This window comes from Rhinoderma darwinii, chromosome 2 (genome assembly GCF_050947455.1).
Source record: "Rhinoderma darwinii isolate aRhiDar2 chromosome 2, aRhiDar2.hap1, whole genome shotgun sequence".
NCBI lineage: Eukaryota > Metazoa > Chordata > Amphibia > Anura > Rhinodermatidae > Rhinoderma > Rhinoderma darwinii.
Genome location: NC_134688.1, coordinates 101,834,881 through 101,853,312, shown reverse-complemented (window position 1 = coordinate 101,853,312; position 18,432 = coordinate 101,834,881). Strand labels below are relative to the sequence as shown.

Below are 18,432 nucleotides of genomic sequence, written 5' to 3'. Positions count from 1 at the left end.
GGTTTAGAAGTATGCTTGTCCGTATGAAAGATATAACATAGGGAGGGGTAATGAATAACCCGACCCTAGCAACAGAGTAAAAAATAAATAAATAGTACTACTTACTATTACAGTTTTCCCACTGGATTCAAAAGGGAGCAGGGCGAGACACAGCTTCCAATTTAGAGGATTAGCAATTAACACCTGTGTAGAAACAGGTCTTACCTGACCAAGGATGTGTCTTATCAGGCTGAAACAGTATCTGACCTTGAGGTTCCTCCCCTAAGGGAGGGAGTTCCGACCGCCGAGCAATGGGATGGAGGAGGCGAGAAATGGCTACCTCAGCTGGGATCGTCGGTGCGGGCTATTACTCTCCCACGTCACCTCTTCCTGGAAGCTCATCATGTTACCTGATGTGCACACATACACCAGAAGGGACGCGGCGCTAAGCGCCTCAGAGTGGAATGCATGCTGAAGCCGGCAGATCGCAACTTCTCCCATAGGGGAAGCGGCAAGGTTAGGGAGCTCCAAAGAGGACCGAAGCCTGCCACAACCATCCCAGCATTACCAAAAGGCACAGGAGGGGCGGTATTCGGTCCCGAGACCTGGGGAAGCAGGAGCAGCAATGAGGGAAAATAGCAAGGCTTCTTAACCCAGCCGCCTGGTGAGTATTCCTTAAGCCATACCCTGTCACCAGCCCAAAGCAGGCCTCTCCCAACCAGGGACAGCAAAAACACTGAGTAGAGGAGGTTGGGAGGGGCTTTTAACCTCTTGCGTGTGTGTTCCTGTCCTTATTAGGGGAGGAGATTCAACCTCCTGTGGTGCTGTCATGGAGGGTGAGTTGAGAAACAAGCATTACAGCGGCTATATGCTTTATGGATTAATGTTCTCTTATTAATTTATTTTAAATTGGCTTTGTTTGGACTAGTATGTACAGCAGTATAATGCAGCCACAAGCGGTGTGTTAAATACGCATATTTGGGTTTTATTCCTTTTCTCTGCGGCTTTCTGTAAGGGTTTTCCTGGCATGATCTAAAAGCGGACGTCTTCTTGCCGATACTTCCGCTCTTAACATGCAGTCTCACAAACAATGAGGGAAAGATACTGCAGCTGCATCAACCTCCTATATTCTAACTAGATTTTTAAGTGGGGACTGAGGATATTTCTTAATATTTAGAGAAAGGTAAAAAGTGGAACTACAGGCTGCTGGTAGGTGAAAATGTCATTTTCCCATAATATTAAAAAGTTTCATATAGCCAAACATACATCCGATATCTAAAGAAATTATACAGATAGATTTAGCCTTAATTATATGAAAAGTAAAGCTATTGAGTTGATTTAAATCTCAATTCGTGGTTATGAGAAAAAACACAACCTTATAGTATGGTATCACGGCTTCACAATTAAAGGGGTTGTCCCCCCATGAAATATTATATTGTAGAGATCATAAAAATGAATAATGTTTGCCATTTATACGCGGTTAAAAAACCGACCCAGTGAAGTTATGACATTTACTTACACAATATTGTGCCACAAAGTGTATAGAAATCTGTACGTTCACCTAATGAGCAGAGTGCTGGTGGACACACATGCTCAGACACTCTCCCCACTGCCAGGTCTCTACATAGTGATCCTCTGTTCACTGCAGAGCAGCCAATAGAAATACCTTTCTGTCCTGCTTGTCAGGGAGGGAGCAAAGCCTCTACAGTAGCATGGCAGTATAGATAAGGAGACTCCTCAGCTTGTTAGGATTGTAAAGCTCTCCACCCTGACAGCAGATATGAATCATGCATGTGCTCCCTTAGTCTTTGTTTTATTTTTTATTTGGTTTCTAAGTTATTGTATGCCGTGGATGTCACACAGTACATAGCTTTACCAATCTGGATCCCATGTTACCCATCTGCAGGGAATGTAAAAAGGGACTATATTGTCAGCTGCCAGAGGGGGGGGGGGGGGGCAGACAGATTCTGCTTAGAGCCCATCAGCAGCACAAACTAGAGGCAGAACCAAGGGGGACACATGAAAGCAAACAAAAAGAGAAAAGCTGAGAAAGTTATTTTTATATGATAAAAAAAAAGATGAAGATGATTTTAAACAGGCTATTACCATCAATTTTGGTATGAAAATGTTTCATGGGATAACCATTTTAATTGCATAGCAGCATTAACCAAACAGGGGGCACTATTAAAACACACATAAACCTACCCAAAAGACATGCAAAATGTGTAATCAGTTGTATCATTTATATGGTAACAAACGGCAGACTTCATTACCAGTAACACAAAATTACAAATGACCACATGGATAAAACTTCTATAGTATTAGCAGAGTACAGAAGAATGTAGTAATACTGCAGACAAGATACAAGCAGGCTAAGCACAGCACTGAGAGAAGAAGACAATTACAGGCTTCTTACCAGCTCCTTGCAGTTTTCCCAAGAGGTGAATGACAAATAAAATAAATAGTTAAAAGGAAAAGAAAAAAAAAAAAAAAAAAGAGAAGATTTGGCATTAGACAAATACACATGCGGCAACTTAATAGGCGTACAGCACCTGAAGACAAGATTCCCAAAAGACAACAGAATCACAGAAAAGAATTTGGTTTTCCAAACTGCCGGAATTCATTATGATCATTTTATTATTACCAGTCACTCTTGTGCCAGTCAAAAGAAAAATGGGTAGGATAATAAATTACAACAATAAAAAAATGTCTGACTAGTTATTAAAAATCCTATTAGTCAGTTTCTTGGTTATAATGTTTCCTGGGTAAACTAGAACATTTTTGAGGATCATGATCTAAACCCACTTTGGTATTATATTATAAGTAGACCTAGTTAGAAATGGTATTTACGGACATGAGATTACGGTCGATGGCTGGTTGGTCGAGCAGATACAATTAGTCGCTGCAAGCATTATACAAGCGCTTAGATGAAGGTTTTAGCAATTTATTAGTGCAGTATAATGAAATCCATCTAGAAACTGGAACAATTCAGCCTTGTGAAAGAAGCTGCGGCACAGGCAAAACGACCAAAAAAATATGCACAAAATTTGTGATCTGCATTAACTTATTGTGAAGGATCACAATACAGGTCATAGGCTATTTCCTTTACGGTGTACAGTGACGGACTAAAGCATTATAAAACATGCTGTATACTGCAACAACTGTTCTACACAAAGCCCTTGGTGATGTCACTTTATTCTCAAAGTCCCTTTTTTTCTTTCTTTAAATTATTGCCACTGCTCTCTGACATAAAAAAAAGGACACTAAGCAGATCGTCACTTTCCGGTCTGCTACTCATTACAACCCATAAATCAAAATGATATGGAATAAAAAGAATTTGTTTCTTCTATTTGTCAGGCTTGAATGTCTTCGATTCTCAAACTACTTTTAATATTAAACAAAGATCACACAAAATGCGGTTTTCAACCCATTGGCGCGTGCAGCCATTTTTGTTTTTTTACTTTCTGCCTTCAAAATGCCATAACGTTTCAATTTTTCTGTTGACAGTCATATGAAGGCTTGTTTTTTGCAATTCAAGCTGTACTTTTTAATGTCCCCATTTAAAAGTACCATATAATGCACTAGGAAACTGAAAAACAATTCTTTGTGGGGCGGAATTGAAAAAAATAACCCCCAAAAAAAACATGATTCCTCCATTGTTACTTGGGTATTGTGGTTATGGCATTTCCCGGGAGGAAAAAACTATGTAAAGTTTATTCTGCACGTTTAGGCCACACAAGCTGCTCACAGTAGCATGGGCAACATGCGACCTGGCATTGTGCGTTCGAAAAACGCTTCTGGGACACTTTGGAGAAATGGCCGTACCACTGGTTCCACTACCAAATCAATGTAACACGGATCGGTTAGTGTACCTGAAATGAAGACTAAAGGGGTCCAGCTGCCGTACATTCTGCCACCCCACACGATAATCCTGGGAGTAAGACTGGTGTGACATTCCCTTGTGAAGGCCTCTTCATGGCGTTGCCCACGTGGTCTCCAGACCAATCTCCTGCTATTGTTGAGTCCGAGAAAAATGCATGACTCATTGCGGAAGAGGATAGACCTCCATTGCAGTCTTGCTGTGCTATGGAACACATGTAGCTGGAAGTCTGACTCTCAGTCCAATGTCAAGCAACCGCCTTCTGATGGTATGCGTCGACACTGGTTGCCTCTCTACGTCCAATTTCACTTGCAGTACAGAATTGATGATTATGCACCATTCTTCCAATCGGAGGATCTGTCCGTGCAGCGGTTTGCCTCTGCGCAACTCTTTGTCACTCCCGTTCGTTGTTCTTCAAACCTCCAGGACACGGAACGTTGAACATTGCTGACATCTCAGCCTAGTCGCGTAGCGATCTGCCGGAGTGATAAACCAAGGTCTCTCCATTCAAGGATTCCGTACCTTTCAGTTTGCGATAAGTGGCGATAACTGGCATGTCGACTAACAGGAGGCGACACACAATCATCCTACACTACTTAATCCAATTTTTGAAGTTTCATGTGGCTAAAAAAAACTTTGCTTTCAATCTGGCTTTTATGCCTCTCCCACATGCTACAGAATGGAGATAGGTGCTAAAATTTTTATCATTTGCAGATCTTAGCGACACCTGTTACTTCCTCAATTTGCATAACCTTATGGCTTGCCCATCTTGGTGTTACAATTCCAATGTTGAGTAGTGTGTATATTATGTGGTGTACAGGATGATCCTCAGTAGCACATAACCCTGAAGTCCCTAATTCAGCGCTGCTTCCCCTCTATACACTCGAATGGCTGCTGCCCTGGTACCCTCTTATTAACTCCCTGCTTCCCTAGATCTCTACTATGTAAACATGTGCAGTAATTTGTATCTCTGATCCTTCAGCCGATTACTACTAAGAAGAGATAAAGCACACAGGAAATTAATGTGCCAAAAGCCTGAAATTAAAATCACGACTTCTAGCCTAGTTTATACTGAACATGTTTATTTCGATACAAATTCCCTGACTGAGAAGCATATTCTCCCAGTCACATCAGTGAACATTTTTGAAAACTTAATATATCATGAAGTATATATTCAAAATTATCTTTTAAATACAAAAAATTACATTAATTTGTTAAAACCGGACAACCCCTTTAAGAATAGGAAGCAGGCTTTACTTCTTCTTACTATTGTGAGGTCTGTGAAACCAGTATCTGCTCCAACTTCCACCCAACTAAAGGCAGGGTCATTGTCGGAGATTCTCATTGGTACAAACAATGCAATATCATCATAAGACCGCATGTGTATATCAATCACAATGATTTTCATGATCAAAAATAAATAAATAGATGATTGGTCTCAATCAAATGAGCAAAGATTTCAACACAATTCATGATGTATGGATTTACAAGATTATGACGCTTACAGGTGAATCAATTGCGATTAAAAATCAAAATCCATTGCATGCACTTATTAAATACACAAATCGCATGCAAAAAAGAAGCATGAGGGATCTTACTTGTGCAAACTAGTGTCCAGGCAAGGTGGTCAAAAAGGGAGGGTGAGAGTGTTAGGAACAATTATCATGGTGCAAGTTTCTCAATTATTAAACATATACGGATGATTTCCCAAAACATTGAAACTATGGAGGCCATTTCACCATTAAACCGTCAGTTCTAAAATAAAAGGTTACCTGCAGAACATTTACATGAGAAGTCAATACTTTATTTTGCATTTCTACTAGAAACTATAAAATACTCAAATGGGGGAATTTATTTAGACTTGTATTAACAAGAAACCAGCTAAAGTAAGAGAACAAATTTACACCTTCTTAACAAAAGTTGTCGCCTCTTTGGCTGTCCATGCACCACTGCGTGACATAGAGGACAGCCAGTGTCTGGTGTAGATTTCTGCCAGTGTCTGGCCTAAACCTTAGTAAACGCGTCGGGCTGCAGTGGTATGGCGCAATCCCTTTTTAGAATAGTGGCGAGAACGGCAGAACAGTCCCAAAAGCCACAATGTGTTTGCAACGTTTTCTGCGTAGAAAAGTTGTAAAACCCCCCACACAGATTCTAGCATTTCCACAAAGCTGCAGTCCACAGGAATACATCGAGTTGAAAACAAGACAGAACCGGGCAATGAGGAAATAATTTTGGCTTTCGTAGTTTTTGCTTTGGGATATCATAAACTGTGTTAATAACAATTCAGCCAGGTTATGAATTTGTTTTCTGCTAAGGACAAGTACACAGTCGACTACGGTATTCATCCGGTCAAAACGACGGAACCCTTGCACAACGGAGACAAACGGAAACCATTGGCACCGGATCAGTCACCATTGAAATCAAAAGTGATGCAAACGGAAACCTATGGTTTCAGTTTGTCAGTCAGGGCTCCGTTTTGCCGGAAAGCTCAGACGGAACATTGGAACTGAGCTCTGACACAGATGTGAACATAGCCTAACAAACATGACCTATACAACCTTTATCAGCATCACAAAATAGTCCAAAACCTAACTTTAAATACTGTTCGGCTGGGATCTCACGACGCAGGTCAAATGCAACATGATTTGCAAAACCGCACCATTTCACTGTGATTTTACAAAAACCAAAGCAAATAACCGCATCTAAACCATGATGTAAGATCCCAGGCCTTAGACTATTTCATTTTCTTTACATACTCAGTTGCAATTTATAGGAGAGGTTCTGACACTTCAGAGAGGGGTAAAACTCACTTTAGAACAGCATTGAAAGCTTTGGAATTTACAGAGGGGGTAAGTATTCATTTTTACAGAAATTCCCCTTTAAATATTAAATTCACTTGTATTTAACCAATGTAACCAACACCAGGGATTTCCCTAGAAGGATGTATTCAGACATTGCGTTTGAGGTGCGGTTAGAACCGCATTCGAAAACAGAGTTTTTACTGCAGTTTGTTACATTTTTCGAACTGGTTGTGGTAAAAAAAAAACAAAAAAACGCAACCACATAGTATTATAAGCATGGTTTTACTAAGGACAGAAGTTGTCAAACCAGCCTGGTTTGTTTTTATGAAGAGGTGAGCAGAAGCCTAGACAGAGGGGCTGCTGTGGATATAGTGTTTTTGGACTTTGCAAAGGCATTTGACACTGTCCCTCAGACGTCTAATGGGGAAATTAAGGACTATAGGTTTAGAAAGTATAGTTTGTAATTGGATTGAGAATTGGCTCAAGGACCGTATCCAGAGAGTTGTGGTCAATGATTCCTACTCTGAATGGTCCCCGGTTATAAATGGTGTACCCCAGGGTTCAGTGTTGGGACCACTATTATTCAACTTATTTATTAATGATATAGAGGATGGGATTAATAGCACTATTTCTATTTTTGCAGATGACACCAAGCTATGTAATATAGTTCAGTCTATAGAAGATGTTCATGAATTGCAAGCAGATTTAAACAAACTAAGTGTTTGGGCGTCCAGTGTGGAAATTAAGTTTAATGTAGATAAATGTAAAGTTATGCATCTGGGTACCAATAATCTGCATGCCTCATATGTCCTAGGGGGGCTACACTAGGGGAGTCTGTTGTTGAGAAGGATCTGGGTGTACTTGTAGATCAAACTAAATAACAGCATGCAGTGTCAATCAGCTGCTTCAAAGGCCAGCAGGATATTGTCGTGTATTAAAAGAGGCATGGACTCACGGGACAGGGATGTAATATTACCACTGTACAAAGCATTAGTGAGGACTCATCTAGAATATGCAGTTCAGTTCTGGGCTCCAGTTCATAGAAAGGATGCCCTGGAGTTTGAAAAAACTACAAAGAAGAGCAACAAAGCTAATAAGGGGCATGGAGAATTTAAGTTATGAGGAAAGACTGAAAGAATTAAACCTATTTAGCCTTGAAAAGAGATGACTAAGGGGGGACATGATTAACTTATATAAATATATTAATGGCACATACAAAAAATATGGTGAAATCCTGTTCCATGTTAAACCCCCTCAAAAAACAAGGGTGCACTCCCTCCGTCTGGAGAAAAAAAAGGTTCAACCTGCAGAGGCGACAAGCCTTTTTTACTGTGAGAACGGTGAATCTATGGAACAGCCGACCGCAGGAGCTGGTCACAGCAGGGACAGGAGATGGCTTTAAAAAAGGCTTAGATAATTTCCTAGAACAAAAAAATATTAGCTCCTATGTGTAGAATTTTGTACCTTCCCTTTTCCCATTCCTTGGTTGAACTTGATGGACATGTGTTTTTTTTCAACCGCACAAACTATGTAAGTCGCAGTAAAATACAGTCTGCTTCCTGATGCGTTTTTTTTTTTTTTTAATGCAGTTCTAATTGCACCTTGGTGTCTGAATACACCCTAAAACAATTATGGCTGTATATAAAAATCAGAGACGCCAGTCACATAAGTAGCTTTGCAGAGTAAAAATGGACCAATGGCGCTGCTATAATCATCAAAGTAACAGGCTTTAGGCAGGCATGAAATAGTAATATTTAATAACACAGAGGAGGCTACGCGTTTCAACGCCGGACCGGCGTCTTCATCAGGCCAATACAGACTATGCGATTCAAACACGTTTAAATACACACGGGGAGATGAACAACAATTAGCTGCCAAAAAAAGAAAAGAAACGCCAAAGAGGCGGGTCAAAGGTCAAAATGTTAACACGTAAAAGGTTTAGAAACAAATTAGTAAATACTTAATATATGGTTAGTTAAGTACAATAAGAATAATACATTGAAGTTAATACATAGTAATAACATGATCCAGGTAAAAGAGAATATCCACATGAATATGACATCCAAAGGACTAAACATTAAAAGATAAAACAAGGGGTTGCGTAATAGAAAGAACAATCGGATACTCACATTATCCAATACAAGGAGGAAACCAAAAGGTACACGATAACGAAGGACATCAAAAATTACGGTAACTAAGGTGAGGCGGCGTTCAAAGAGCGTCCCTGGTCTCTAGGTAACACCAAAGGTACGATGGCCAAGTAAGGCCAAAAAGGAAATTGAAAACGCATGGTGGAACGCAACATGAGAAATACGAAAACTTCCAGCAACAATCGTCTATTGATTGTTGCGCTCCACTACTTTACTCCCCTCTGCGCTGGAAGTTTTCGTATTTCTCATGTTGCGTTCCACCATGCGTTTCAATTTCCTTTTTGGCCTTACTTGGCCACCGTACCTTTGGTGTTACCTAGAGACCAGGGACGCTCTTTGAACACCGCCTCACCTTAGTTACCGTAATTTTTGATGTCCTTCGTTTTCGTTATCGTGTACCTTTGGTTTCCTCCTTGTATTGGATAACGTGAGTATCCGATTGTTCTTTCTATTACGCAACCCCTTGTTTTATCTTTTAATGTTTAGTCCTTTGGATGTCATATTCATGTTGATATTCTCTTTTACCTGGATAATGTTATTACTATGTATTAACTTCAATGTATTATTCTTATTGTACTTAACTAACCATATATGAATCATATATTAAGTATTTATTTACTAATTTGTTTCTAAACCTTTTACGGGTTAACATTTTGACCCTTGACCCGCCTCTTTGGCGGTTCTTTTCTTTTTTTGGCAGCTAATTGTTATTCATCTCCCCGTGTGTATTTAAACGTGTTTGAATCGCATAGTCTGTATTAGCCTGATGAAGACGCCGGTCCGGCGTTGAAACGCGTAGCCTCCTCTGTGTTATTAAATATTACTATTTCATGCCTGCCTAAAGCCTGTTACTTTGATGATTATAGCAGCGCCATTTGTCCATTTTTACTCTGCATAGCTATCCTTTTGACAGCAAACTCTGTTTGTTTGTTTGTGTACGGACCCGGCAGCAGCTTTCTTACCCTTGTGACACGTACCAGTGTCTACAATCCAAGGTGAGCACTTTTTGGTTATTTAGATGCTCCCTTGTTACCTCGCTTTTATTTGCACTATGTGGCGCCGTGTCTTCTTTTTTTACTCTCTTTTAGTCACATAAGTAAACAGGACACTGAATTCTTACATGTAGGTCCAGTGTCCAAGGTATGAATGACTATCCAACACGAAGGGGTTCACAATAGTTTGTCTGCTACCCCTCTACCTACGTCAATGGGATACACAAATCTATTAAACATTAAAAACACTACATTACTACAGTGACGCTTCAACTTCAAGTTTCCCTCATTTATATGTCATTTAAGAATCCCCCCCCCCCCTTTAGCCATATTCCAATAATCACCTGTAGAGCAATGGTCAAGACCTGCTAACAAAAGGTGGAGTTTGCCTTTAAATTTCGTCAGTTTGCTACTAAAACATGGAGTTATTTCCCTGTTCTGGAGAAGCTGCAATAAACACAAAATGTTCCTTACCGCATCAAACTCTGCCTGATCATCTTCTGGCAAATCACTCGTTTCATATACATCGGGCTCGTTCCTAGCCTGAAAACAGCCAAAAATAAAAAATTAAATAAGATTACCAAATCCACTAGCTGCTTATTACAGTTTCATCTCTGTTCTAAAGTTTAAAAAAAAAGCATCACCATGATACGCCACTTACTATGAGGAATCAACTTTAAAGAGGCTCTGTCACAAGATTATAAGTGCCCTATCTCCTACATAATGTGACCGGCGCTGTAATGTAGATTACAAAAAAGTGATTTTTATTTTGAAAAACGATCATTTTTGAGCAATTCTAGATTTATGCTAATTACTTTCTTAATGCCAAACTAGGCGTTTTTTTAACTTTTGACCGAGTGGGCGTTGTGGAGAGAAGTGTATGACGCGGACCAATCAGTGACCAATCAGCATCATACACTTCTCTCCATTCATGTCCATTTGTACTCCGCACATCGTGATCTCGCTGTGCTGTCACATACACCCACATTAACTGTACTGAAGTGTCTGGAGAGTGAATAGACATCACCTCCAGCCAGGACGCGATGTCTATTCACACTCCCGACACTTCGGTAAAGTTTGTGTGGGACTTAATCACTGCACCGCATGATCTCGCGAGATCACGCAGTGCTGTAAATTAAGTCCCACACCCACTTATAATGTGGTGACAGAGAGAACCAAGGTTCCCCCAATCACCCATTAGGGAGCCCTTTACCCAATTGTATACACGGAGCATGTGTAGATCTTGCTTGGCAGTACCTAAACGTGTTTGGACAACTGCCCAGCAAGAAGTGAAGGTGACCTCCATCGTCACCTCTATAATCACAAGACCTTTTGCCCATGCAGAAGATGTTCATCAGAACCAGCGCTGGAGTACAGAGTTTCATATTGGATTTGTCATATTTATGCTGCACTGTCTGAGGACAGAATAAAGGAGTGACAGACACTCTGAATTGTCCGTAGTTAAGGAGAATTTTAATGTTATCCTTGCAGGCTTGAGTCCAATGATATTCATGACGCCCCTGCTCTCCAGCCGCTGGTTGATACTTTTCTCCCTATTGTGCTGGGTTCCCAAGTAGCGTAAACGCTGCGGAATTTCTGCAACAGAATTCTGTGCAGAAACACTACAGCATTTACAGTAGCAGAAAAGTGAATAAGTTTTAGCAAATATCAGCCACACACTGTGGGAAAAAAACCACAGAAAAATTGTGGGGAAAGTGTCCTGCTGTGCGACTTTCAACTCTGCAGCATGTCAATTTATGCTACATATTCTGTGCGGAGATGCAGTGTGTTTGGCCCATAGACTTGAATGGGGAGCAGAAACTCCGCAACAGATTAGTGTTATTGCAGTTTGTACAGCGTTTAAGCAGCGGAAACGCAGTAAAACAAAACATAGGTGCATGTATAATTTGATATAATAAGCGCTTAGCACTAAATCCACAGGTAAATCCGGTGTTGAAAAAATGCAGCATTTCTGCAGCATATCCGGTGTGGGAACATACCCTAAGGCCTTATTTACACCAGCGTGTTAAACGTCCGTGTGACGGCCGTTGAAACAACGGCCATCCCACGGACCTTTGTAATTCAATGTGGCCGTTCACACAGCCGCTGTTTCAACGGACCGTGTGAAGGGTCCGGGAGAAAATAGGACATGTCCTATTTTTTCACGCTTCACGCATCCCTCCATAGACTCATCTATGGGGGATGCGAAATATCGCGTCCCGAAGCGGAGAGCACGAATGCACCTCGGACTTGAAAAACTGCCATTTTTCACATCCCAGATGCGCCACGCTCATGTAAAGAAGGCCTAAAGCTGGGGTCCCGGAGAGCAGATTTTGACTGCATTTTGTAAACCAAAACCCGAATTGGATCCAGGAGAGCAGACCTAAAAGGCCTTTTTTTATAGATTTATTTTGGTTCCGTTCTTGGTTTTGGCTTAAAAAAAAACGCATGCAAAATCTGCAAGAAATCTGCACTGTGGCAACCCAGCCTTCGGCTGCATGAATATATAAATATCATCGCACTCAAGCCCTGCATCGTTTCCAGCGTGCCCAGGTAAAATAACTGAATTCTTTCTAAGCTACCACGATTTAGGCCCCATGCACACGAACACATTTTTTTCCTCCCGTAAATACTGGCGTAAATATGGGTCCTTTGTCACACGTATTCGACCCGTATTCCACCAATATTTACGGACCCGTGCCCGTAAATACGGGACCGTTGTCACCAGTATTCCACCCATATTTACAGACCCGTTTTCTCTGCACTAATCGGCAGCCCCTTCTCTCTATCAGTGCTGGATAGAGAGAAGGGGCAGCCCTTTCGGGCAGAGTTTCCGCAGCGATTGAAAGTAAAAGAAGTTCATACGTACCCCGGCCGTTGTCTTGGTGACGCGTCCCTCTTTTGACATCCAGTCCGACCTCCCTGGATGACGCAGCAGTCCATGTGACCGTTGCAGCCTTTGATTGGCTGCAGCGGTCACATGGGATGAAACGTTATCCCGGGAGGCCGGACTGGAGGAAGAAGCAGGGAGTTCTAGGTAATAATACTATTAACTCCAGCGGTAGTCACTGTCCTGGGTGCTGAAAGAGTTACTGCCGATCAGTTAACTCTTTCAGCACCCTGGACAGTGACTATCCCCTGACGTCGCCTAGCAACGCTCCCGTAATTACGGGTGCACACACGTAGCCACCCGTAATTACGGGAAGGTACCCATGGCCAATAGAAGTCTATGGGCCCGTAATTACAGGCGTTTTTACGTTCGTATGCATGGGGCCTTACCTAGTAAAGCGACAGCCGCTGAAATCAGCATGCCTATAAGTTCTTTATGCTGCCCTAAGACAAAGCAGCATAGATATTGGACAGATCCACTTTAAAAGGGAACCAGTCATTATTGGTTCACACGTAGCGTAAACACTGCGGATTGTCATATTGCTTCTTATGAGGTGTGGAGTGGGAAAAAAAAAAAGCTTCATTTGTTTATTTTTTGTTGCTTAAATAGCACCAACACATTTCGCAGTGCTGTCACCATTCACATCAGTCCCGGTCTACAATGGGGCTCACAATCTATTTTCACTCTTGTAGAATACATCCTTTCCAACTCTGATGTTTGGCACTTTGGGGGTTAAAAGGTAAGCATCTTTTAGTACATTTGAAGCAAAATCACGACTATTTACTTTAATCAACAAAGTAAAATACATACATAATAAATCCAAGAAATAATAAATCAAGGTTTCCACCAAGCTTTCCTACAGCTCTGAGCAGCTAATATACCGGATACCAGTGTTCCCTATAAGGTGCGCGGCTGCGCACCTTCCACAGTCCCCCCACTCACTAAAATTTAAGGCACGCGCACTGTCATGGGCGGGTGCAGTGGCGTCACTAGCACAGGGGGGGGGCTCCGGTGCTAGTGACAGCCACATTCACTTGTATGTGCGTCCTCAGGAAGCAGATACAAATTAATACTATAGGCTGCAGGCCACGTTAGGCCTGCAGCCTATTAGGCGCTGGGAAGACTCCCTGCGCAGGCCAGCGTGATGACGTCACATCATCAAACCGGTCTGCGCATGCATCCCTCCCGAGAGGCAGTGTAGCACTCCGTCCGTCGCGGGAATGGGGCAAGGCAAGTACAATCTTTTTCTTTGAGGGGGCTGTGTGGTAATATACAGGGGGGATTGCGGTGTAGCACTATATACAGGGTGTGGTTGCTGTCTGGCAGTATATACAGCGGGATGGGGGGCAGTGTAGCACTATATACAGCGGGATTGGTGTGTAGCTCTATATACAAGGGAAAGGGGATTGCTGTGTGGCGCTATCTACAGGGGGTCCGTGTGGCGCTATCTACAAGGACAGTGGTGTAAGAGAGGGATTCTTTCATTGATGCCTATAATTAGTTTTTATAACGGTCTATTCTACTGCTGTACTTTTAATATTCTAGTATTTAAAGAATTAGAACTAATTTAAAATAAGTTTTCTTATTTAGTCGCTATATTACTGTTTACTGGGGGTATTACTTTTGGTCATCAGATCGCCCATCATTGATGAAGTCTATCCCTGCTCCCTAACTGCTCAGCTCAGGAGCTGCCAAGACTTAGAGGGAACATTGCCTAATACCCCAATCTCCGGTGTAACGGGGGCGCCATATTCGTCATCGCTCAGCTTTCTCACAAACAAGGGAATAGACCTCTAACAACGTGGTACTAGAGGATTTATCATTACGGATGATGGATTTTAGGGATATTGCTCTTTAGACAAAGAACAGTAATAATGAATACAAATATTATATATTAGATAGTCAGAAATGATCCAACGACGTTACAGATGGGAAATGAACTGCACTCAGAGCACTTCGATCCCCTATAGACCGCACCCTGATTATATGAAGGCCTCAGCAAGACACATGGGGAATAATGGAGTATTTACAGGAATGACATACAAGTTTCTCTACAGCTATGAACCAACTCATCTTACTGGAAACAAAGATAATACTGTGCCAAGTTTACATAAAGAGGATCTGTCGTCAGACAGATGCCCTAATACCATTATAATAAGAGGGTATTACCATCTTAGGTATTTATGGAATATCCACAGGATATGCCTGATAGGTGGGGGTCCGGCGAACCCCGTTAGCAGACTCAAAGCCACCTTCAGCAGTTGTTTTTCCCCCATCTAAATCAATGGAAAGGTGCCCGCATTAGTGTTTAGCATCAGCAGTCCTGTACCACATACCCACTGGGGCCGGGGAGAACCAAAGCAGCTGCCCTACAACCCTGTGGGATCAGTCGGGCAAATAATGCTTCTTTTTAAATTTTGTTATATTCCCCGTCCTTGGCCACTTTTTTTTAATCAGCTCGGGAAACCCTTCAGGTCTGTTTACAAGCTGCAATCTTCATTACCATACATTCACTTCTGATCGAGTGCAACGGTTATTGTTCATCATTGATCGTAAATGATTGCGTATACACATTTACAACACATACGTCTCTACGATCAAACAAGTGTTCAAGACTTGTGGCATGACCGATGACTGAACTCATGGAAAGTTCATCAGATTCTACACACCACTAATGGGTCTATAAGAAGTGCAATAGCACACAATATGGGGGGGGAAGGGGGGAGACGACAACGTGAGATATGCGAAGCAGCCATAACCACCCACTGACTTTACTGCGCATTGCCACGGTTCCGCGACTAGCACAGGTAAAGCTCATTAAAACGGCAAAACCGTGGAAGCTTCTGGTAATTCTGCCTGTTTAGACCTGCGGTTCTCACAACACGGCAAGAACCACGCCGTCTAAATAAACCCTTATTGAGGTTAGAGCGGTTGTCCAAGCACTGACAACAAATGACCTATTCTGTGGATCAGTTATCTTATCAGTATATAATCGGTGGGGGTCCAACACCGATCAGCTGTTCCAGATGTTATGCAGGGTATGCGGTATTCGGAGCCGGAAGCAGATGCCTCCGACTACTTCATAGCGTCCGTGCTGCAGCTCTGCCTCTATTCACTTGAGTAGGAGCAGAGTTGCAGTATTGCAGCTCGGTCGCTATTCCATGACTGAAGCGATCGGCTTCCGTCACAGACAAAAGATACCCAGAATCAGCCGGAGCAGCCGGTCCGTGCGGCGTCTGGGTGTCGGACCCCCACACGATCATATACTGATGACCTTTCCAGAGGATAGGTCATCAGTTGTCCGTGCGTGGACAACCCCTTTAACTACCAAGGCCTTGTCCAGTAGAAGGCAATGTTTTGAGAAACCGGGCACACAATATCTTGCTATTCTACACTGGCACAGCCCTTCACATTGTACTGTCATCAGTAAGTATGCCCTGCACGGTCCATGTCAATGCATACAGTCTGCCTGTTTACAGCGGCGTTGTTCTCCGCTCAGTGCAGGTTCTGGGATTTTTGATGGCAGGGATAGTGTAATGTGCAGGGCTATTCTTACTGTCCAGAAATCGCACAGGTCTGATCACACCAGTCATGGCTTTGTTAAAATCAGAAGCCACAATTCTAGTTCCAACAGAGTCTAACCTGGTTATCATGGTTGTGGTGGTACCCCATAAAAGTCATTCCCAATTAAAAGATGCTGTGAATTCATGAAATCTGCCAGCTAGGATTTGATGAGGATTTAGGCGCGGATAGCCTCAGAGATTATCCGCATTAAATGGGGATCGTTTTCGTAAACAAACACCTGTTTTTATTGCAAAACTACGGCAGAAATCTGGGGCTCAGACTTGGATTAATGCTGCGAGTACTCGGCCAATTAAATGTCGCATTTTTCCTCGGGATAGGACGGTTGTGTGAACATCGCCTAACCCCATTCACACGCAGTGGAAAAAATGTTCATTATCCAGAAAAGAAAAGCCGCCGATTAGCATTGAATTACGATGGGGCTCTTCCGTGTGTGGATCCGCAGACACATCTGTAACGGAAATCCACGAGTTCGTTTCGGATTTCTGCCGCGGATTCTTTCAGATTCGCCTATCCTCAACGTGTGAACATGGCCTTAGTCTTACCGGCCACTTTCTACTGCATGCAAATCTAGAAGGCTTATAGCCAGATGTTATGGAACTACAAGTATAATATGGGATATAGGCGTTGCAGAAAAGAATCATACACGTCATATACTGCTACTGGGCAGCATGTATGCCAGGGACATGGGCACTGATACTGGCACACAGCAGCTGATCTGCCAGCACAGAGGGCAGCGCCCAATGCAATGCAGACATAACATACACCAACCAGCACACGGACTACACCAATCAGGCCCCGGCTCTGGTTACTCACGATGCCCGGCAGGTCGGCGTACTTGGGATCGGCCATGTCTGCTGTGTATACGCTGACAGGAGGGCGCGGCTCACTGTGAGGGAGGATGACACGGACTCTGTGCAGCAACAACAGACACACCGGGCTCTTTATCCACAATAATTTTTCGGGGGGACCAGTTCAAAAGGCGCAAAACAACGGAAAGCCCCGGGGAGAGCGGCCGGAGCCGTTACTGAGGACCAAATACCGGCAGGGTAAAATCTCGCGAGAGAACTATTCGAGAATCCCATCAGACGGCGCGATGCTTGCTGGGAGATGTAGTTTAGAGCGTCCCTTGCTTGTAAAGGCGTGCCCACTGGTCTTTTCACAGAACCGAAGATAAATAAGCACTTATCCATCCCTGTTAGAACAAAACAACAAAAGACAATGTGGAAAATGTATCAAAATGTTACATAAATTCATACAAAAAAATCATTTGAGTCACATTGTTTTGGCCCAAAAAAGTGATCATGACTTCAAAGTTGCGCCCTGTTGATGAATCTGGTGCAGGCTGGGGGAAAGACTGATGAACCTTGCAAATGGTGCCCCAATAATAATATTAAATCTCCCCCAATCCTCCGCCACACCTGTGCCGATGCCCCCCCACAGGTCTTTATTTACGTCTTACCATTGTTACCGCCGTCATGTTTTGGGACACACAAAGACTGGCGGGGGAACTGTGGGCACAGGAGCAGCAGGGGATTTGTAAGGTAAGTACAAAGGGGAAATTTATTAAAGGGAACCTGTCACCAGCATTTTAGCTATAAAGCCAGCAATACCTGGTGAAAGTGGGTGAAAAATCATTGTTATCTAACCTATAAATATGTTCTAAGTAAGCTCTGTAGCTTTAGTATTCCGTTTTTCAGTGGTCCCACGCCGTATGCAAATGAGCAAAAAAGAGTCAAATCTTCATTAGAAAAGTCAGATTTTCATTCCTCCAGCGTCTCAGAGTTGATTCCGCCTCCTTTTTGATTGACAGCTCCTCTCACTGCACCGCACACGAAATCCCGCGCTTGCGCATTGAGACACCAAAGCTGCTGTTCTCATTCTTTTATGCTGTTCTCATGCTCGGCGCTCAGTTTGACGTCATCACCGTCAGTTCGTCTCCGAATCCAGGCCCCGTTTCCTGACAGCAGGGTGGACGAAGCAGTGCAGAGGTAAGCGTTTGTTGCTGTGCTGTATTGCTCTCCACCACACTTTTCGTCGGCAACAGTCATGCTACAGCTGGGTAGTGTAGCACGCATGCGCGATGTTTTGAACGAGATTTAGCCAGACAGGGGGCGGCGGTGGGCCGGATAAAGAAGCTGCGTCACAGAGTGAAAAA

General features: G+C 42.8%; 1 protein-coding gene across 1 annotated transcript in view; it reads right to left on the bottom strand.

Annotated features, from left to right (window-relative positions):
* Positions 1-17,351, bottom strand: part of DCTN2 (dynactin subunit 2) — a 54,393-nt gene extending 37,042 nt beyond the window's left edge. Inside the window, exons 1-2 of the mRNA XM_075851987.1 lie at positions 17,091-17,351; positions 10,277-10,345 (exon numbers count right to left, since the gene is read on the bottom strand). Of these exons, the coding sequence (XP_075708102.1) occupies positions 10,277-10,345; positions 17,091-17,126 (105 nt within the window). The 5' untranslated portion in view covers positions 17,127-17,351. The remainder of the gene's footprint in view (positions 1-10,276; positions 10,346-17,090) is intronic.
* Between the last annotated feature and the right edge of the window lie 1,081 nt (positions 17,352-18,432).